The following is a 23,209-nucleotide window of genomic DNA, read 5'->3' on the forward strand; positions in this document are numbered from 1 at the left end:
AAGAGGCAGGAAAACCATCTGGCCTCAAAGCTGGAGCCAAATGCTGCCAGGAAACTGTAGGATTTCAATAAATGCAGAGATGAGCTGTGCAGATGGTACCATAGTTTGCTTGCCTGTGTATTCCTCTCAAGTAACCTATGCACTAACTAAACTGAATGTCTGGTATTTTCTCACCTCTTTGCCTTCACTATGATGCTTACTCATACAACAATATTTTTTTCATCTCCATTCATTGAAGGCCTATTTTTCAAGGCCACTAATATCAGATGCAACATATCAGATGCTACTCTGGGCATCAAGGCATGGTATAGTGATTAATACAGACACAGCCCCTGTCACCATAGAGCTTAGAGTCTATTGGGGGAAAGAGTATACATAAGTAAACAAATGTAAAAATTATCAAAAGGATGATGAAGAAGATAAGCAGGGTGAGATAACATGCAATAAACATGGTAGGAGTACCTAATTTAGATAAAGTGGTTAGGAGAGGCCTTTCTGTGCAGTTAACATTTCCACGTTCAAATGTCCAGAACTCTCGGAAATACTGAAAGAACCATGGAACTGGGGCATGGTAGTAACACTTACTGTTTGCACTGGTTTCATACTTTATGCTGTCTTGTACTGTATGTTGTATGTTTCCTTTCAGGTCTATATATGATGAGATTAGGTGAGGCTCCTTGAAGGTAAGGACTTTCTAGTACTTCACCACGCCTTATTAATGCCTGCTGCAGTCCCTTTTACATAGTGTGTAACTCTTAGAGGCCTATTCTGTCTCTTCACATATATTATTTCGATTATGCTCCCCACAATCCTGTAAGGGAAGCATTATCTTTCCCATTTTACAGATATGAAAACATAATCAGAGAGGGTAAGGAACTTGCCTAAAATCAGAGCCAATACCAAGCACCTAATTCATAATTCAAATACAAGTCTGTGATCTCAAAATACCAACCTTTTTCACTACGCAGATGTTATAAATTGATGGCCTGAAGGCATATTTTATCTGTTCAGTATTTTAATATAGTTCAAGCTAGCTACTAATTTTAAAAATCTGGAGATATTACAGTTACATTCTGGATTACCATTTTCTCTAGAAAATTCTGATGATCAAATAACACAGGGCCTACATTTCTGCATGGCAACAATTGGCTGGAGGTGAGTAGTGACCCTCTCCAGATATCTTCCACTTTATATCCAGCCCACTTATCTATATAACCCGACTAGTGGTCCTCTGCAAACAGATGAGTTTATAAACCTTGCACCATTCTGTGGTTTAATACAGTAGTATATTATTTATTTAAGTGTCAACATGAGTTTTATGTATACATGTGAATAGGAATTTTTTTTTTCCAGTGATCAACACAGGTTAGAGGTAGGGTCATACTCTCCAAGGACTTCAGTCGAGACCAAGAAACATACAGGTGAGCAAAAGAAGAGAAATTACTGAGGAGAAATTATGGATAAATATCGGAGTTGGGAATGAGTTTAGTTTTTTTTGGCAACAGGATTAGCTAAAGTTGGACTTTATTGTGGAGAGCCTTAGAAACCAGGTTGAAGGGCTTCAGGTTTTCTACAGCAGTTATTAGAAGTTTTCACACAAAAGAAATGAGCTCTTAAAACTGAGCTTTTATATATACTGAGCTTTTAGAAAAGAATTATTTTATTTTACTTCCCCCCCCCCCCCACCAAAATTGGGAACTACAAAGATAATGTCTACTTACTTTAAATGAACTTCAGTTTGGGAATGTATTGCTTCTCCCAAAACATTTCCAGTTTCATCCACCACAGCAGCTGCCGTATCATCACAACTGGTTTCAATCCCCAATACTAGTTTATGAAGAAATACGTTTCCAGGACGAAAATTAAAACTTCTTAAAAATTCAAAAATTTCCCTTCTTGATGGTTTAGAAAAAACTCCTGCTGCCTTATTCAATATTAGCATACTTACTCTATAGATAATTCCTGGAAAAGAAATGAAGAAACAATTATTGGGAACGGACATTGCCCACTAACCCATTTAGGTAAGCAAAATTCTAAAAAACTTGATTTATTTTTCAATATAATAATTTTGTAAAATTATAGGAAAGTTTTGGAAAAGTTAGCAAAAATTTTTAAAGGCTGTAGCAACCCATTAATATCAATGACAGTAGGAATGAATATAATGTTCTTTAAGAGGGAAAACAGGGAAGTCAGATATAAAATTTTTTAGTATTACTATCATGCTGTTCTTAGCAAACTATTCATTATTCTTTATAAAACAGCTAATAGTCGCATGGATAGTTATCTGAAAAGTGCTATTTATTGTTTGATAGCTATTAACTAAGATAGAATTGGTTTTAAAAAATAATAAAGGCAAGACAGAACAGATAAAAATAAATGCATTCTATTTCCTGAAAATATCTTTCAAAATAAAATTTGATAATTTAGTTTGAAAACAAGAATTCACATTAAAGACACACATTTTAGTCATCTACTTTGGAAACAAGTGTTCTTATGAAGCTCATCTTAAAAGAACCACTTCTTATCTAAAACAACTGCAACCTAATACCCATTTTATCCATTAATTTCAATTTCTCTAACTCAATCTCCATTTCACCACAAGTTTATCATAAGGATCTCCCCCAAATCCCTTTTCCCCCCTCACATAAAAGCAGTCCATCACTAAAGCACTCTGGTATCTTCACACTTCCAAGTATCTAGTTTCATGACTCTAAATCATCTGTCCTAGAACTTTCTGGATGCTTAAATAGGTCCTTTCCCTACACACTAATGGACAAAATGGGTAAATGAGAGAATATTGGAATTTTTATTGTTCCACTGGGGCAAACGGCATCCAGGGATGAGACTGATGAAAAACCTCGCAGAGGGGAGCTGTGGGGAAGGTAGCACAGAAAGACACACCTGGAGAACTTTGCAGTCACAAAACCCACGCAAGGCTGCCTGTGCTGAGCATTTGTCTTTGGGCCAAGAAGACTCCCAAGTGAACCCAGGGAACTTGGCCAGTACAAATCTCTGTTGTAGGAAGGCGAAGGGCTTCTACTGGAATCCTTCTTCCAGGCACACGAAAGAACCAGTAAGAGAGGGGTGAGCAATTTCACCCACCTTCCTCGTGAATGACAGTAGCTAGTAGAGGCGTCCCTTCCCTAGCAAAGTCAGTCGCTGCGTTATAGCAGGAGGCAGAGACCGACCTTGTCGCCCCGGAAGTGATGTCATCAACACAGTCCCGCGTCTCGTCCCCAGGACTAGCTGCTATAAACCTAGAGGGCGTTACACTTAATTCAGTTAAAAAAAAGTATAAATGCTGTCTTTGTCCAAGATTCAGTGCGTGTACTCACGCGCTTCCCTTAGATTTGTAGTAACAAGACTTTTACAACATCACACGGCTAATGACCGATCTAGCGGAAGCCGAACGCAGATTTGTCTGACTACACAGCATTAAGTTCCAAACACTACGCTACACTAAAAGACAATTTTGTCTGTCTTTGGCTGGAATTTGGACGCCACTGTGAGAAAAGGATGGAGATTATTCGTCATTCCATTTTAGAGGAACTATCATCAAATCTACAAGTTGTGGCCTGAAACAGCTAGTACTTTCAGAAGCAGAGTGGAAAGTAGGGACGACACCAAGGACTTGATTGTACAAGGTTCCGAGGGAACGGAAGCGCTTCTGATCGGATAGTCTAAACCGCTACTCCCGCTTTTTAGAGTAAAAGGTGTGGGGCTAGTCCGTTTTTGTGATTAAAAAGAGGAGGATATGGTACATATTCATTTAACATTAAAAAATTATCCTATTTTCGCAATGCATTGGATGGTTTTTGCTTACTATGTATGCAGAATTCAGAGTAATATGTACTCATATTCTTGGACCTTTTTCAGTCTTTATTATTATTATTATTATTATTATTATTATTGGTACGTGAACTTGTTGTCATTTGTATGAATACATTTATCCCAAAAGGCTCTCTTCTTCCCTGCTAGACCTTAAGGTTTTACTAAGCAAGGACTTCATATATGCAAGGTTCGATAGGCTGTCACGTATATCTACATCTTGAATGGCAAGAAGCTCTTGGTATAAAAGAAGTGAATCATGGTTGGGAAGCTACAGTTAGAGTCTAGCAATAAGACACAAATATATATATTCATAATTACCAGAATGTTATTGAGGTTTTTTTTAGGTGGAACTGATGCTTTCAAAAATTTCACTTATGATAATAGCAGCTAATTAACAATAAAGTGGCACTGTTGTTGTGCCAGGCAGTGTTGCAGATTATTTAATCCTCACTACAATCCGGTGAGGTAGCTACTGTCCTTATTTTATAGATGAGAATTTGATGATTTGCAGGTCACACAGCTAGTAAATGCAAAGCTAAGAAGTTAGGCCATACGGTTCTGGAAACTTGTTTCCTTAATTTCTAGAAGAAAAAATAACCCATATTTTCTCTAGTATATGTGGCTTACCCACAAAAAGGAAAAAAGAAAAATTAAGACCAAAAAGTGAAGAAAAATTAGTTATCCTAATTGCAAATGATTTGTTAGAGGTTATTTTATATGCTGAAATCTAGTCTGAACATAAAAACTTTCACATCTGGCATTTTTTTGCAATTTGAATTATGTTCAGCAAGTGTGTCTCAAAGCCCTCCTTTGCAAGAATGTGTCAGGAGTTATCCCTTTTGTATGTGTTGGAATCACTGGTAGATTCCTCACCCAGGAACTTTTGGCTAGTGTTGAGTCTTAAAGCTGCATTATGTGAAACAGCAGAGCTCTAGGACACAGTAGGAAGGAATTTTATTCTTCTGATTGATTTCATGTGAGTAGCAGAAAGAAAAGGCACTTATACTAATACCACATATTTGGCAAGTGAAGGTATACATTTTCCATCTTCTTTATTGTACTAGAGGAAAAATTATTGGTGGAAAGGCATTTATGCTCTCTGAGATCTGAGCTTCCATACAGATCATTTCATAGTTTGAATGCCACTGGTGGACATTCTCAACAAAATATGACCTAACTACTGTAACTTCCACTTGAATCCAGAGTTCCAACTGAATTGAAACATGCTATTTTGTCAGTGCTATTGCCCAAGTTTTCATTTGTAAGCTTTTGAGGAAAATTACATACAGAAGAACCTTTACAATATTCATTTCCTAATTATGTATTACTAAATTGGATTTTATTTTCATTTACCATGTATTTATTGGGTTCTTCCCTTTCAGCTGGGAACTTTATTAGTTGTTGGGGATAAAAGATTCACTCCCTATCCTCAAGGAACTGAGTCTAATGGCGTAATTACAATACAGCATTATTGTATGCATTGAGAGTGGGAAGTTGCTGGGAGAAGATGGTGTAGCTTGCCACAGATGTATCCACAGCCTAGCAGGACCTGGGTGTGATTACTGGGTTTCAACATCTCATTGTCTTCTAGGCTTGAAATTGGTTTATCAGATCTGGAAGTGACTGGACTCTGGGGTGCTGAGTCACATGCTCCCTCTGCTAAGAAATTGTAAAAACCATAACACTAATGTGTTAATGTATGAGAAATGTAATGATGGAGCTAGGTTACCTAAGCTTGCTGGTCCTTACCTTCTCTGTATTGAGCAAATTACAATGAAAGCCAGAATCAAATTACAATCAGATTGTTTGGTAAATATGGAATGAATGCAATAGAAATGAGTTTGGCGCTTCTAATGGTTAATGTTTCAGGCCCGATGCATGTTTCCATTTGAATCACCTGTCTTACATGCTTCATGGGTTGGATTGTGCTAAAAATACGCTGTCATTTGCTTTCTTCCTTTTTAAAGAGCTTTTTTTGTTGAAAAATCTTTGATGTGGAACATTCTTTCATTAATGGTAATACTGTCAATCAGGTCTCATCCTTGGAAGATATTTTGCTTTTTACCTTAGTTGCTTAGCCACTATGCTTATTTTACAAGTTTACTCAGCTGATTTATTTTATTGTGGTGAAATACATGCAACAAAATTTATCATTTTAACTATTTTTAGGTGTACAGTTCAATGGCATTAAGTATAGTCACATTGTTGTGCAACCGTCTTTACCATCCATCTACAAAACTTCTTCATCTTCCCCAACTGAAACTGTACCCATTAACCACGAATTCTCCATTTCCCCTTCTTGCCAGCCCCTGGAAACCACCGTTCTTTCTGACTACCAAGTACCTCATATAAGTGGATCATACAATATTTGTCCTTTTGTGACTGGCTTATTTCACTTATTAGCATTAATGTCAAGGTTCAGCCAATGTTGTAGCATGTGTCACAATTTCTTTTAAAGTAGACTAATATTCTATTGTTTGTATATACCACATTTTGTTTATCCATTCATCTGTCAATGGTCACTTCGGTTCTTTTCACCTTCTAACTATAGTGAATAATGCTTCTACAGACATGGGTTGTATAAATATCTTTTCAAATCCCTGCTTTCACTTCTCTTGGGTACATATCCAGAATTGGAACTACTGGATCATATGGTAAATCTGTTCAATGTTTTGAGAAATTGCCAGATCCAAACGGTCTCAGTTTTCAAGTGTGTGGGGTATGTATATTTTTGGCAGGGGAGGGAAAGGGTAAATTTTTTTGTTACTCCCATATGTTAAGTGCCATAACAGAAACATAGGATTTGATAATTCATAGGAGGGACCTATGTTTCAAAGCAGAATCACTGTATAAGGTTTTTATGTAGTAGGTGGTATACTGGTATTTTCTCAGAAATGCCAGTTAATCATCTGGCTTTTCTGTTCCCATTTAAGAAATTGTAACATGAATAATGCATGCTTATCTTCTTGATAATATGCTCAAGTTTTTCTTTTTGTTTTTTTTTTTTTTTTCAGAATCTGAATGTTTTCCAAAAAGTGTTGTCAATAGAAATTTTTTAATACATTATTTGGAAAATCAGAGATTTAAATACTATAAAATTCCTGTCATAAGAAGAGTTCATTGTACAGTACTAATGCAGTTTACTATAGTTCTTATAATTGAGAATTTATTTTTATCAATATAATTATACAGTTAAGAGTGAACATAGTGATAAACTTGGCCTATCTGCTAAACTTAGAATTATATAGAACTTCAGTGCTACAGGCTGAGCCACTTCCATAATGATTAGTTGATTATTAACGGCTTAAACGAGTTAAGAAATGGAACTAAACTACTATGCTTAACATAGAATCTGAATATATTTCTACTAAACTGTTTTAGTTATGAAATATTTCAGATTATGAAAGTGTCAAGAATACTATAATCAACTTCTGTGAACCCAACCCTCATTCAAGAGAAAAAACATCACCCAAAGCAGTTGAAGCCTTCTGTATGCTATTTACCTAAGATATTCAGTATTCTAAATTTGAGTTTATAATTCTCCTGTGTTCATTTGAAGTGAAATGAAAAATTTTAAACCCCAAATATCAAACTACCTGCTGAATCATTTTTAACTGGAACTGAAATTGTGGACTAAAATAAAAACCTGAGGCCTTTCATAGCTCTTCTTTTTGACATTAGGCAAAATGAAGGTTTATCTTTGCTATTCTCTTACCTACCTTCTTTCCCTGCCCAGTGCTACTCCAAACTCGCTTCTAGATTGTTTTACTTAGACCTGTCTTCCCAGTACTGCACCTGTTTACATTTTCTACATCAACATGTAATATCCATGAAAGTAATTTTAAAATTACTTTTATATCTGTCCTATGAGAAGGATTACAAAACTGCCCTAGTCTATACTGGGTTGCTGTATTTGTCTTCTTCAGGATTAGTATGAGAGTATTCTGGCATCATATTTACTGGTAACATATTAATAAAGAAGATATAGGAGAAATATATTGCATGGCAGTCAAGATTCAACTTGAGCTAGACAAGATAAATTAACAGGTTAAAACCTAACAAGATGGGGTTCCACAGGAAAAAGAAATCTTAGACTTGGCTTAATAAATCCATTAAGTATGTGAAGGGAAAGCCATCATTTAATGATACTACATGTTGGAGAGTTGAGGTTTTCGTGACTGTAAGGTGAATCAGTGGTATGTGGCTGTCAAAATAGCTAAAGTATGAAGTTATATTAAAAAGGGGGGGGCGGGCGCCTGGGTGGCTCAGTCGGTTAAGCGTCCGACTTGGGCTCAGGTCATGATCTCGCAGTCCGTGGGTTCGAGCCCTGCGTCGGGCTCTGTGCTGACAGCTCAGAGCCTGGAGCCTGTTTCAGATTCTGTGTCTCCCTCTTTCCCTGACCCTCCCCTGTTCATGCTCTCTCTCTCAAAAATAAATAAATGTTAAAAAAAATTAAAAAAAAAAAAAAAAGGGCAGGGGGAGGAAGAGAATCCAGAATACGGAAAGAGGTACTGTTGTAGTGACACCACATCTTATCACCTCCTGTAGTTAGCTCTAGTGCCATATAATAATGAACTGCAACTCAGAACAGCATTACCAGGATAGCAGGAGAAATTTGAAACAGTATCAGTTGGAAAATGGTGAAGGCTCTGGTAATGTTTATTCAGTGCTTCTGATAACAGTTTAAAAGTTAAACAATTGGGGGTGCCTGGGTGGCGCAGTCGGTTAAGCGTCCGACTTCAGCCAGGTCACGATCTCGCGGTCCGTGAGTTCGAGCCCCGCGTCAGGCTCTGGGCTGATGGCTCGGAGCCTGGAGCCTGTTTCCGATTCTGTGTCTCCCTCTCTCTCTGCCCCTCCCCCGTTCATGCTCTGTCTCTCTCTGTCCCAAAAATAAATTAAAAAAAAAAAAAAAAAAAACGTTGAAAAAAGTTAAACAATTGAAGCCTTATGTAGAATAAGGATAGATTTTGGCTCAATTTAAAACAAGTTATAAATTCCATTACAAAAATGCAGCCTTGTAAGTTTAAATCCTCTTTTATTAGCATTAATGCAGAAATGAATGGTGGTGTGGCAGTTAATGAAAACTCAAGGTATGGTAAGGGGTTGAAATTATATAGCCTCCTAGGTCTTTTCCAACTCTTAGCATCATGTAACTCCACAAGTGTAATTCATGCAAACATTAGTTAAGGAGATATTATGCCCTTTAGGATCCTTATAGTTTAATAGACCATAGTGCCATAAACCTAAGAAATACAGTCCTATGCTTAAGAAAAAAAGAGGGGAGGGAAGGTGGGGCAGGTCAAAAAGACACAGAAGCCAACCTGGAAATTATCATTGCAAACTCTGACTTCCAAAGGCCAAATATGGAGGACAATTTAAACAACAAATTAATAATGATGATAATGGATTGTAAACCAAAGAATAAGATATCTGTAGGTCCAAAATTATATAAGTAATTGAATAAATAAATGGAGAAGGGAAAAATCTTCCTTACAGAATCCAATAAATAAATGTAGGGGAAATGAGGTAAATAGAAAATCACCATGGAACTCCACAGTAATAGATGTTGCAGGAAACATTCATCAATGAACGCTGAAATTAGTGGTACTTCTAAGCTCATGCATATTTAGAAACTGCCACCGTTTCCTGACTTGAAATTAGGAGCAATTACAGCATTAGCAGTTAGTTTTGTTCCAAATAACAAGTCATTATGGAATTTTTTTTAAAAAGTTTGTTTTTTATATTAAACTGTTTAAACTTGTGAAATTGGGAAGTTTGCATATTTAACACAACCATTCACCTAGTGTTAAGACTAAAAAAGCATATCCCAAATTTGACCACTACTCACCACTTCATCAGCCATTCCCCTAGTCTGAGCTACCTGTTGTATGTAGTAGTTTGCCAACTATTCCTCCTACTTCCTATTCCTTTACACTCTATTCTCAACATTAGCCAGCAACCTTTAAAATAAAATCAGATCCCTTTAATCTCTAATATAAAACCATCCAATGCCCTTGTCAAGCTTAGAAAAAATTTGCTTATAACCTTGGTCAATACAGCCTTATATGATCTGACCCACACCTACTTCTCTGACCTCATTTGTTAGCATTCTCATCCTCCTTGTTTATCACTCCTTGCTAGTCCCAGTGGCTGTCTTGTTTTTCCTTAAAAACACACCCTTATTCCTGCCCCAGAGCTTTTAATATTATCATTACCTACACTGGGAAGCCTCTTTCCCCAGATGTTTGTACTGCTTGCTCCTTTAGGTCAGTAAGCTCTGTGTCTAAATATCACCTTACGAACATTAGGGAAGACCTTTCTGAGGTAGACTCCCCTGCCTTTCACCTGCTTAATTTTTTTCCCATGGCATTTATCACTACATGAAATGATATGTATTTTTGACTCATTTATTATGTTCTCCAATTTGAATATAAGCTTATTAAGGGAAAAGATTTTAATAAGCTTATATTCAAATTGGAGAACATATAATAAATGAGTCAAAAATAATGTCTTGCTTGCAAACTGTATCCACAATACCTAAAACAATACCCACAACAGAGTGGGCCCTCTGAATAAATATTTTTAAAACATTATAGGATGAAGAGTGGGGGAAGCAGAAGGCCTGCATTAACAGAAGATTTCTATCTCTGAAGTCTGTGCAAAAAGTAAGCCTTCTGAGGTAAACTTTAAAATGAAGAAAAAGAGGAACACCTAGGTGGCTCAGTTGGTTAAACACCCAACTTTGGCTCAGGTCATGATCTCACGGTTCACGAGTTTGAGCCCCGTGTCGGGCTCTGTGCTGACACCTCAGAGTCTGGAGCCTGCTTCAGCTTTTGTGTCTCCCTCTCTCTCTCTCTCCTGCTCGCACTCTGTCTCTTTTTCTCAAAAATAAATAAACATGAAAAAAAATTAAAATGAAGAAAAACAAAGCAACATTTTTAACTACCTTAATGAAATTCAGTTGCTTAAACACAACTTGAAAAATGTGACATTGCTGACTGAATTTGGAGATTTACAATAATCTTACACCAAAGAAGTTTTATTCAAGTATAGATTACTAACTAAAAAATACATGGGTAAAAGACAAACATACAAACGCATATCATACAATGGAGTTCTAAACTCAATACTTTTGAAATACAAAACAATGATCATTACCCCCATAAGTCAGTTTATTGAAACAAATTGATTTTTCAGTTGGTCTATAACTCGTCACTCAGTTTTGTTTACATACGTTACTGGATATTTCAGTCTCATCCCATATCAGAACTTTGGTTTTGACATGTTTACTTCTCAAAGTAGTATGCAGTTATTTTTTGCAACTAATTAATATCAATTATAGGAAGCTTCTCTAAGTCACAAGAATTCAATATGGTTGCTGTTTTGGAAAGAGTTACCACACCAAGACCCATGAACTGAAAGGCCAAACATTAATGAGCAAAATATGGGGAGTGAGAGCAGGGGGACTAAGGAAAGATGTTTTCTTTTGCTGTAGACCTGCTAAAGAAGACTCCATTATTTACTATGGTACTACTGCTAGAGAAGCAGTTTCTGCCAGACCACAGGTTGGCTATATAGTTGTCCACTTTATGTTTCCTTTTCTAAATAACAGCAGACTTTAACAATTAGATTGATCAACCAAATAAGCAGAGACCTCTAAATTACCATATGCTCTAACTGTGTGAAATAAATTATTTTCTTAATTGGTTTAGCAGCCTTGTGTCTGGAAAGGCAACAAAACCCATTCTGTTCCAAAATTAGAAGGTTGATTCAGAGGCTGTTTGTAAGATGCCTAGCTATCTTCTGTCACCAGTCATGAAGGTGGACCTTCATGAACTCATTAACTAATAAATGTAACTCATTAATTAATAAATGTAAAAATGACCTCAATCTATCAACACAATGTTGAGCCAGCAAAAGCAAAAAAAGTACAATCATAAGGTAAGGATTGGATTGTATAAAACAAGAGAGAAATATCCTCCTCTACAACACAAGAGGAACATGTATGGTAATAAAAACAATCTATAATAAACTTGTAAAGAGATGATTCTGGTTTACAGGTTAAGTCTGCTTAAACTGACCATGACTGAATGATTGGAAATTTTCTTCTCCTAACATAATGCCCATTCATTATAAGCTAAGCTGGTCTTGTTTTCTTATAAATCTCTCATTTCTTTGAATTCATCTACTAATCCTTCAGTGTACAGCCATTTAACTTATAAGCTGGGCCTGCCCAGCCTGCCTATAACACCTCTCTTCAGAAAGATACCAGATGCATTAAACAGAGGCATCTTCTAGTAAATACCTGCACTTCAAAACAGCATGTGAAGAACCAGCAACTGGCCCTTCAATGTAAATACTTCTCATTTCACAATATCACGGAAACAGTGCAGTTTACTAACCACTCCTTCCTTACAGAAAATTCAGTAGCTGTAAAAATTTTCTGTTCCATTTCAAAACATTTCAATACTTATTAATTCCAAAGATCCGAACACCATGTAGCTGTGGCATTTTGGGAATTAGTACACTCAGGAGAGAAGCTGTGTTTAGGATGAAGTGAGTTGGATCATACTTCGTATAGAAACTTGCCAGAAAATATCTGTAGAAATAAAAGTTAAAATATATATAACATCTAAAAATGAAATTACTTAGAATTTATTAAAAAATTTAAAGGTAAAAAAAGCCACTGAAACATAAATACCTAAAAACAGGACCACTTTTGAGCACTAAAACAGGAGGCACCAGATGGGGGTCTAAATTCATTCGGGATTTAAAATTTTATTTAATGGAGGCATATATGCACATTTTGCATTTCTGCAATCATGTGAAATGCATTTAAAAGAATGTGTTTGCTACTTAGCATCCTTTAAAGAAGGGTTTAACTCTTCTTTAAACTAGGGTTCGTATACTCTGAAATTTCAGGTACAGTTTTGTATTTATGTGTATGTTTCTGAAGAGAAGATCCAGACCCAAAGCATCTATCAGAGTCTCAAAGGGTTTGTGACCCACCAAAAGGTTAAAAACTACTGCTATAAAGTTGTGAAAAATGGGGTGTTAGTAGATTAATACAATTCAGTATCTTTGAAAGAAAACAAGTACTTGGTTGCCTTTTTTTGATGTTTATTGTAGCCAAACAGGTTGATAACCAGTTTAACTGGAAATCTGGAAAACACTGTTGTAACATTCCAGCTGTTTTGCTGTAACTGACCATATGTACACATTCAAAGACATCCAATATCTAAGAATTTGTTTTAACAAGCCTAAGCTACCTTTAGGACCATAAAGCATCAAGTCAGAATGTCTAGTTTTACCCAAGTGCACATCAGAGTGCAGACACATCATTTGGACACTGAGAATATCCTAATATAGACAGGATTTAAGAATAAAACATTGGGGCATCTGAGTGGCTCAGTCGGTTAAGCATCCGACTTCAGCTCAGGTCATGATCCCGCGGTCCGTGAGTTCGAGCCCCACATCGGGCTCTGTGCTGACAGCTCAGTGCCTGGAGCCTGCTTCAGATTCTGTGTTTCCATCTCTCTCTGCCCCTCCCCCTTCATGCTCTTTCTCTCTCAAAAATAAACATTAAAATAATAATAATAAAAAATTAAAAAGAATAAAACATCATACTTTACTTGATCACGACTAAGAAGTTAGTCTATGTATGGGTGTTTGTCTAATTGGTACTTTTAGAGTACACAGTAAAGTATTCTAACAGCCTTTCCTCTAAGTATGGTCATTAATTTCTAGTAAGAGGAGATAAATTATCTTGTGTAATATGGTTAGAAAAGAATAGCTATTTTGAAGTATAACTAAAAACATCACACAGAGCTGTATACATCATTTTCAGAGCCATCTATATTGAGAAATTCTATAATCTTCCACCTATTTCACAAACTATAATCAGAAAATTCTTCAAGAATAAACCATATTCTTCAATCTTTAGTTTAAACCCTTTCTTCCAGCTTTCGTATATTTGAAGACTGTGTTTATACTTCCTACCACTTGCATTTAGTAAGCTCATTTGATTTCCTATAATCAATATGGGTTAACCCATAACTTGACGTGTTGGAAATAAGTATTTTTGGAATGGCTCCTCCTCATCATACTGTAGCATATATTGTATGCATCATACTGTCCCCTTTGTCGTTTAATAGAAACTAATTTTATGTGTAAATTATATGAAAATTACAGGTTCTTACAAAAACCTAGACAACCCTCTGAGGGGATGCTAAACCGAGGTGGGAGTCATGTAATAGCATTTATATGCCGAAGTATATACTGGAAAGAGACGTGTATTAGGCACTAGAAGTTTAGGATTTCATCTGGGCTCTTGACTCCAACCAGTTGCAAGATCTGGAACAAGGTAATACATTTGAGTCTGTTCCTTTATCCAAAAATTTGGGATAACACTGCATATCCTACCTACCTGACAAATGATCAAATAAGAAAACGTGAAAGCACTCTGAAAAGTATCAGTGCTATATAGATGGCTTTAGTGTTGTTTCTTCAGTTATATAAGGAATTTAATCACAGAATATTTGAAATCATACCTGTGGGTGAAAAATATATTTTTAGAAATATGGATGTTGTACACAGGCACATCTTAGTTGACAATTTTGTGATAGCTGTTATTGAAAATTCAGTATACATGTCAGGCTTTTTACATTAATTATAATGCAATCCTCAACATTTTACAGATGAGGAAATGAGGCTTCAAAGAAATGGCCAAAAGTCACAAAGCTAGAAAGCAGTCCAAATTTAGGGCTGTTTGAATAACTATTATTCCTGTTACTGTGTTTATCTTTGTTAGATCATACAAATCATTTCTCTTTTGACATTAATTTTATATAGGGCTCAAACAAAAATTTAAAAAATTTCCTCAAAGTCCTAACAACATAAAAAAAAAAAAAAACTACCACTTTATGATCAATTTATTCTTTTCATTTAAAAATGCCTTCCTTTTCCTGAAATCTACCTTCCCTAAGTCTCAGTTTAAGGAATCCTAATTTAGTCTCCAAGGAGTCTTTCCACTTACTCCAGACTGCACTGATTCTAAATCATGGATATGTTATTATATATGAGCTATATGGTATACAGTGTTTGCTTAAAGTAGATGTAAAACATCCATTATATGCATGCAACAATACTGAGTGTGGAATTCAAAGCAATCTACACATTTATAAATTCTTTGCAGAAATAAAACATTTATAATAACAGAAATAATGCAAACTGGCATAAATAAGGGATGTGTAATAACTACTAAAGGAGTTCAAAACAGGCATTATTTCTTAAGGTTGGGTGCTAAGGAGAAGACCGCATGAGAAGGCAGAATTTAAATACTGAAAGAAGAGTAAGATAAATTAAGAACGGAGAAGGTATTTCAGGTAGGAGAAATGATTTGAACAAAGGCATAGAAATAGGACTATGCACGAAGCATTAAAAAAAAAATGCTGCTTAGAAGAGCTTGACCAGGTGGGAGTTGGGTGGGGGTAAAATATTCACATAAAGGAAAAATAAGGTAGGAACCATTTTGTGGAGGGCCCTGAATGTCAGGCAATAGGAGGAAATTTAAGGTTAAATGCTTTACAGACAGATATTATCTCATTTATTTCTTAAGGCATCCAATTGAATTATGTAGTATTGGCTAGAATTTTATCCATAAGCAAACCAAGTAGGTGGTGCGATAAACAGGATTCAACCCAGGTCTGTCCTATGATGAAAGCCTAACTTCTTTTATCTATAAACTATACAGCAATCCCTCCCAAGGAGCTTGAACATCCAAACTGGGGGAGGTGGGTGGTCAATGAAATTCATCTGAAATCACCCAAATCCTTGGTTAGGGTGATTAATCTAATAGTGGAATATAAAATAAGATTATGCATTTAGCTTTCTTGTAAGCAACTTAAGGATACGAACTACAACATATTTGATCTGTGTATCCTAGGTCTAAACATACTGATGAGCACATTATTGTTGTTGTCTCCATGTATTACTGACTGACGTAAAAACAGTTTATCACCAGCTTGTTAAATTTTGCCTGTATTTTATGCTCTGAGTTAGCTATTTATTGGTAGAGGTTTCAACAAATATTCTAACTGAAATTCAACCTAATAAAAGGACAGCTTCCTCTTATCCAATCTTCTTCATACCTAAAAATTTCCATCACTTACAGAATTATTGGAGAAATTGTGAAAAACTTCCGTGAAGATGTAAACTGTACTCCATAGTCCAGCTGTTCCCAATGAGTTAGGAGCCGTGCTTTACCCTGGTCAGGAGTTTCAAAAGGTGTTCCTTTTACTGCATGCAAAAATACATACATCCCCTGAAAAACAAGCAATATCAAACATAAAATTAGTACTTGTCAGTAAGCATTAAGATAGTTCCATACTGCTTATGGCAGCATGGGTGATTTAACTTAACAGTTCAAGTTTTAAGCTTTCATACTATTTGTGAAAGACCAGTTTCTTCATAGTAAAATAAAACTTTCAGGGGCATATAAAAAATCTTTGGTGAAAACCAGTAAAAGGTCAACCAAAAAAGTAACCTGTTTTCATCTCCTATTAAATTGAAATGCACACACACACAAAATGAGGATAGCTTTACATCATTACATTTAGATTTTCTAATTCCCTTCTTATTAGGAAATAGGATTATCTTATCCTTGATGTATAGGAATGTTCAGTGTCACATTAGTAAATCTGATGATACTTCTAAAATGACAAAAACATACAAATTGGTAAATAATAATAAACAAAATTTCTGTATCAGGGGAAAATGGGTTTGATAATACTTAATATTAGGACTGTGTTTGTCTCAATAGTTTTCTTCTAAAGCGAGAAAGATGGTTATGTAGTAAGAATAATTTTCAACTCAATTTGCTTTTAAAATCACCACTGTGCCCCAATGGAGTTTCTTTTGTAGTTGTGTTTTTTGTTTTTGTTTTGTTTTCTTTTTTAAAGTAAAAAGTCTTACTAAAAGCCATTCTGTTCAGGGATATGTTTGAACATCTAATTTTGTGATTAGGTAAAAACCAATATATACTAGATTTGGTTTCCTTGAGATTATGATATCCATTCAGATCACTAGCAGTACTACATTGCAGGATCACTGTCTGAGGCACCAGTAACAGAATATTCCTGCCTAAATATAATCATAAAACAGTTTTTCCCACTAGAAGTCATAACGAGGTACCATTTTTTTCTATTTCAACTTTCAATAAATGTATGGGAAGAAAAGAAAAACTTGTGATCTGAAATTTTATATTATTAACTAGGTTAAGACAGCCCTCCTTCTCAAAGCTTAGCCTACTTACTAGTTATTCCACTAGGCAATTACAAAGTTGTTTGGCTGCAATAACACCTAAACTATATAGAAACACTCATGTTCAAATGGATTAACTCAACATATTTATCAAGTGGCTTATGTGTATAGGACACAGGACATGTATGCATTTTATGAAATTGAGTAAAACATGTCCACAGTCTTGAAAAAAACTCAATCTTCTAAGAGACAATGAGAAAAAAAAAAAGATATGCATAAGCAATCAGAATGTAGATCAGAAATTGCTATCACAGGTACAGAGTATTCAGCAAATACAAAAGAGGGAAAGGTTCCTTGTTGCTGAGGCAAAAGCTGTGATGCTACCTTGTCAGCTACCTCATTCTTGAAGGTTCAGCTCAAATGACAATCCTTAATGAGGCCCTCCTCGTTAGTAGCCTATGTGCTTGTACAGAATTTTATTGAAAATACTTTATTTATAGCACAACATATTGTTGGAATTGTTTACATGTTTATTTTTCCATTAGCCTGAATACCTCAGGAACAAGGGCTGGTATATAGCAAGTATTAGACATTAAGCCAAGATGAAGGTAAGCTAAGGGATATTTATTCTGTAAGCACAAAGAAACCATATTCACATGGGCTTTACGGGAGACAATAAAACAGAAATTACACGCTTTTACATTCTGAAGAGTATGTGACCCAAAAGGCAAAGACTGTGTTTTTTCTAACCAGGGATAACAACCAGGTCTACTTTCCCATTTAAAAGCATTCAGAATATATTTCACATTTTTAATTGGTTTAAAGTGGGCTATCTTCAAAAGAAACTTAAATTTGGAGTCATGTAATTGCTTACATCTATGGCTGGTACTTAGGTCTTTAGTGTGGTGAACTAATAAGTCAGAAGTTTGCCTCCCTACGTGTTGTCAATTACCATGTGGCCATATATTGTGTTTTAATATCAGTTAGCCAATTGAAAACATAGGGCAGGGGAGGGGGTGACTTCTAAAGTACATTTAATACATGTCTCATTGGAGAAGAGAAAATTACATGACAATACAGACTAATTAATTCAGCAAACATTTACATAAGTCTTTAGAGATATGGAAAATAAAAAGATAAATTCCTAATTATAAAACTATGATAAATAAAGGATAAAAGAATGTAGGATGGGAGTTTTGTAGTTTTCTGGAGGTGATATTTGAGTAGTTTTCCTGCACCAAGAATCAGCCTGGCAGAGGGGGATGGAGGAAGGGGTATTAAAATAGTGGAAAAAGAGCCTAAGCCAAAGCAAAAAAAGGTGAAAGCAAGATCATTTTCATTATTGTTAGAGAAAAATTCCTGTTTGGAGATGGGCTGATATAAGATTGAGTCCTTTTCTTGCCTCTATACTATTCAACTGGTCTTATATGCCACATAATAAACTTGTTATTTTATTATGAATGTAATGGGGAATCATAAAAGGACTTAAGAGCATGACTTAAGCATATATGCATTTTAAAAATAACTGTGCCAACTTGGAATGGAGGAGAGTAGAATAGAAGAACATCAAGGAGACCATTTGATCTACTGGAGTAATCCACCTGAGAAAAAAGTAAGGGTATAAATTACAGTAATATCTGTGGGGACCAAGTTGAGAGACAGTAAAGCAGAACAGACAGGTCTTTGACTATATGGATATGGAAGATAAAGGAAAAGCAGTTAACCTAAAACTAGAGTGACCATATATCCTAGTTGGCACGGATGGTCCTGATTTATACCTATTTTCTTGGATTAGTTATTACTAGAGTTCCCTTTTACTCTCAAAACAGACTCAGTTTCGATAATACATTATATGAATCACTTTACCTTTGAAGCTATCTGGCTTGACTTATTGGGCATACAGTGGTGCCTTTAGATTAGATAAGGAATAAAGCCAGAGGAACGGGTCATGAGTGGTAAGAGATCAGGAATGAGTTCAATTTATATTTGTTTGTTCTAGGGTAGAAACCGAAAATATGGATAGATGAAATACCCTAGGCACAATACATAGAATAAAAAGAGATGAAAAAACGAACCTTGGAGACAGCAATATTTAGGAGACGAAAATAGAAGACTGTACAAGAAACAAAAAAGGAAAAATCAGAAGTATCTAGGAAAAAGTGATCCCATGGAAGCCAAAGGAAAGGAATTCTAGTAAAAGATATAATTCTTGTCAAATATTTCAGAGAAGTTGCTACTTAAAATTAGTGTTTGCCCTATCAAAGTCCATTGCATAAAATGTACTAAATGGACATTCACTTATTTTTACCACATTATCCTGTCCTCCTCCAGTCAAATTCAAATACTCTTCAGAAGACAGGGAATAAAGAAATACATAATCTGGATTCAATTAAAAATTTGAATTAATTGTATTTCTCCCCTTTCATTCTGCTTTCATAGGCTGTTAAAGATAAGAAAAGTCACTATCAGTTGTTCTTTTTTTAAACAGATAATTTCCAGGGCTGCGTCATATGGTCAATAGAGTCAACTGAATCTCTGATACTTTGTAGAGCTATCCTATAGTACAGAAGACCCACAGTCAACATGAAGAAGCTAAGGCACTATAAGATCCTCAATAACGTATGATTAAGCTCAAAATTTCTATACTGAACCAGGAAAGTATATTTAAACAATTTAGAAAAGTTTCTAACAAGGATTGAAACCGAAGATGTTTATTAGACTCCAGTTAATCAAAAACCATAACTTCTTCTGAAGCATTCTCTTTAATACTATAGTAGCCTGAATTATAGTATCTTGGAAGTGTTGCTAAAATGGCCTATTTTCTAGATCCTATGAAACCAAAAGGAGAAAAAAAGGCTTAGAGAAAGGGCCAATGTTTAAATATAAAGAATTAATAGATAACCCTATCTATCCCATATTAGATATGGATATCTTCAAAGTTATCATATATGCTAAAAATTACTGAACTGTACACTTTTAAGTCAGCAAATTTTATGTTACATACATTAAAAATTATACCTCAATAAAACTTTTAAACTAAGTGGTGTTTTTTTTTTTTTAATTTTGTGGTAGAAAAACAAAAATTTTTTTAATGTTTATTTATTTTTGAGAAACAGAGAGACAGTGCGAGGAGAAGGGCAGAGAGAGAGAGAAGGAGACAAAGAATCTGAAGCAGGCTCCAGGTTCTGAGCTGTCAGCACTGGGCCCAATGTGGGGCTCAAACCCACAAACTGTGAGAGCATGACCTGAGCTGAAATCGGAAGCTCAACCGACTGGGCCACCCAGGCGCCCCATGTTTTTCTTTTCTTTAACATAAAGATTTAAGCTTTTAGCAAATTGTTTTTAAATACACATAACATAAAATATATCATCTTAATCATTTTTAAGTGTACAGTTCAGTGGCATTAAGTACATTCACACTGTTATGCAACTATCACCACCATCTATCTCTAGAACTCTTTTCATCTTGCAAAACTGAAACTGTACTCATTAAACAGCAACTCCCCATTTCTTTCTCCCTCAGCCCCTGGTAAGCACTAAAGCATAGGCTTTTAACCGCTTTATATAAGGTGAAATTCTTACCAGATTATGTATCACATTTGTCAAGGTCCAAGCAACAGGAACACTGAAGAAGGGAATACTAAGTAGAACAATATGAAGCAAGCCAACTCCCAAGGCATATGTCAGCCACATACCCCGGCTGTTCATTACACGGGTATTTGGATTCACCTCACTGTGGGCAACTCCAACATTCATGTTTGCTCTGCAGGAAAGCAATGAAATGAATCAACACTGACAGAACTGGAAACTTAAATACTCTACTCTCACATGACAAAATAAGTGTGTTACTAGGATCATTTTTCTCTGGTTGTTCTGAAATAAAATAAACACGCTCACCAAAACATGCTATTTGCAGATCTGCTAATAAAAGCAGTAAATAATTTTTAAGTCTGACTTCATGATAAGACTAACAACTTATTTTTACAGTTCTTATTGATAAAATAAGCAATTAAAATCCCTTTCCTAAAGCTTGTCTTCTAGCATGCTGGTTTTACTAAATGAAGTAACGGACAGGAAAACTCAACTGAAAGAAAACCTACATTTTCTTATGAGACCAAAGTGAAAGCTCAGGAGCTAAACATACCAACAGAAAAGACCAATATAAAAAAAAAAGACCAAATCTGCAGCATTATTTATAACAGCCAAAATATGGAACCAACCCAAGAGTCTATCCACAGATGAATGTATAGAGAAGATGTGATGTATGTATATAATAGAATATTACTCAGCCATAAAAGAGAATGAAATCTTGTCATTTGCAACAACATTGATGAACCTAGACAATATACTGCTAAGTGAAATAAGTCAGAGAATGACAAATACCATATGGTTTCACTTATATGTGGAATTTAAGAAACAAAACACACACACACACACACACACACACACACACACAACCAAAAAAAAGACATATAAACACAGAGAACAAACTGGTGGTGGTTGCCAGAGAGGAGGTTTGTGGGGAGATGGATGAAATAAATAGAGGGGATTAAAAGTACACTTATTTTGATGATCACTGAGAAATGTACAGAATTGTTAAATCATTATATTGTACACTGAAACTAAATAGAAAACTGTATGTTAATTACACACTTGAATTAAAGATGACAAAAAAACAAGTAAAGTAGATGCAGCTGGTCTATTATGAGTAGCCACACTCTTACATATAATGTAATGTTGTTTCCAAAAAGAGTGGTCAGGTTCAATTCACTTCTTTTTAAATACTGAACCTGGGAGGAACATAATGTGGTGAAAAATTTATATGGTCAAGGGATAAAGCTTGTTTCTGTCCCCTGGTACAGTAAGGTTACAACAGTGATTCTTTCCTCCTTTAACTTGTCAACTCTCCTTAAATTTTAGTGTTTTTTTTCTTTCGTTTTCTAAGTTTTTCCCTTTATTGCATTCAAGTGGAACACCAAAGGAGAAATGGATTACTGGTTCCCAGTTAATTTAATGCTGGCATTTGCTTGGTTCTAAGAATCCCTTGAACAAAGTATAACTGTCTTGAAGAACACCTATCATCCCAGTAAAAACCAACCAGTGAGACTGAAAGGGGGACATGGTGAAAGTATATTTGGAACAGCTGATTTAGAAATAAATGAACCCTTTCCATAACAGAGTTGGCACTGAGAGAGGAATTTCCCATAACTGCATGCAACAAGTGTTGCCAGAGTAAAATGCCTCATTCTCTTTCCAAAAATCTATGGAAAACGCACGCATCAAGGTTTATGGTGATGAAAGTTGGTTCCACTAAAGAAGCTAAAGTCTCAAATTTACGTGTGTAAATACTTCTTCTAACCTAAACACATCTACTTTGCATCGCACATTATTTTCATGAGCTATAGGTTATATTTAAAAGATACCACAACTCAAGATACTTTTCCATTTTTCTACAGGATGGAGGGGGAAAAAATAAAGCTCGAAAAAGGCTTAAAATTTATATCTAGCCTGGAAGGCAAAGCTGGTGTGGTACGGACCCTACCCCGGTTCACAAAATCTTTGCAAGAAGGCAGCCGCGCCACTTCAGGACAAACAAAGACTTCCGACATTGTCTGCCTACGCGAGTGCCCCGAGGGCTGCGACCCGCTAGGACCCTCTTGGGGACTCCATCGCCAGCCAGACAACCACGGGCAGCTTTCCCCGAATGCTGGAGCGCCTGGCCAGTGAAAGCTCAGCAAAAGCCGCTGCTGCTACCCCCGCAGGGCCTCCTCCACCCTCCCCGTCCTTCTCAGAGCTACACATCCCGCCAGTACCACGGCAAGACGACGAGAATGTGGGGGCAAGCCTCGGTGGCCACTAGACCCGCACGGCCAGACTGGGAGCCCCGGACGCGACCGTAGTTCACTCTCTCCCCTCAAGCCTACCCTGGCCGGCTAGCAGCTCCCTACCTAGCAGCACATCCCCTACAGCCGTTCTTGACCACTCACCCGCCGCCCTACTCCTGGCGGCCAGCTGGGAGCAGAACTAGCTCCGCGGCGACGGCGTCTCTCCCAAGCCGAATGCCAATGATCAACCCCAGCGCAGCGCAGCGCAGCTTGCGGAAGCTTTCAGAGCCGAA

General features: G+C 36.2%; 2 protein-coding genes across 5 annotated transcripts in view; both read right to left on the bottom strand.

Moving 5' to 3' along the window:
- Positions 1 to 3,386, bottom strand: part of OSGEPL1 (O-sialoglycoprotein endopeptidase like 1) — a 31,159-nt gene extending 27,773 nt beyond the window's left edge. The window contains exons 1-2 of one of the 2 annotated variants that reach the window (XM_042994902.1): positions 2,902 to 3,384; positions 1,722 to 1,962 (exon numbers count right to left, since the gene is read on the bottom strand). In XM_042994902.1, the coding sequence (XP_042850836.1) occupies positions 1,722 to 1,942 (221 nt within the window). In that variant the 5' untranslated portion in view covers positions 1,943 to 1,962; positions 2,902 to 3,384. Of the gene's footprint in view, positions 1 to 1,721; positions 1,963 to 2,901 lie in introns of both variants that reach the window. The other variant, XM_042994903.1, reaches the window with a different exon arrangement.
- A 7,336-nt stretch (positions 3,387 to 10,722) lies between these two features.
- On the bottom strand, positions 10,723 to 23,180 carry ORMDL1 (ORMDL sphingolipid biosynthesis regulator 1). 3 transcript variants are annotated; one of them, XR_006220851.1, is made up of 5 exons: positions 23,079 to 23,180; positions 20,674 to 20,854; positions 16,002 to 16,153; positions 14,258 to 14,381; positions 12,351 to 12,430 (listed from the first exon to the last, which is right to left on the bottom strand). XR_006220851.1 is itself a non-coding variant. In XM_007094679.3 (4 exons), exons 2-4 carry the CDS (start codon positions 20,845 to 20,847, stop codon positions 12,295 to 12,297), a joined length of 462 nt encoding a protein of 153 aa, XP_007094741.1. In that variant the 5' UTR covers positions 20,848 to 20,854; positions 23,040 to 23,126; the 3' UTR covers positions 10,723 to 12,294. The 3 variants fall into 3 exon arrangements, 2 of the variants coding, with proteins under 2 accessions (XP_007094741.1, XP_007094739.1); XM_007094679.3 differs by lacking the exon at positions 14,258 to 14,381 and having other exon boundaries at positions 10,723 to 12,430; positions 23,040 to 23,126; XM_007094677.2 differs by lacking the exon at positions 14,258 to 14,381 and having other exon boundaries at positions 10,724 to 12,430; positions 23,079 to 23,179.
- Between the last annotated feature and the right edge of the window lie 29 nt (positions 23,181 to 23,209).

The sequence above is a fragment of the Panthera tigris genome, chromosome C1 (assembly GCF_018350195.1).
Source record: "Panthera tigris isolate Pti1 chromosome C1, P.tigris_Pti1_mat1.1, whole genome shotgun sequence".
In the NCBI taxonomy this organism is placed as follows: Eukaryota; Metazoa; Chordata; class Mammalia; order Carnivora; family Felidae; genus Panthera; species Panthera tigris.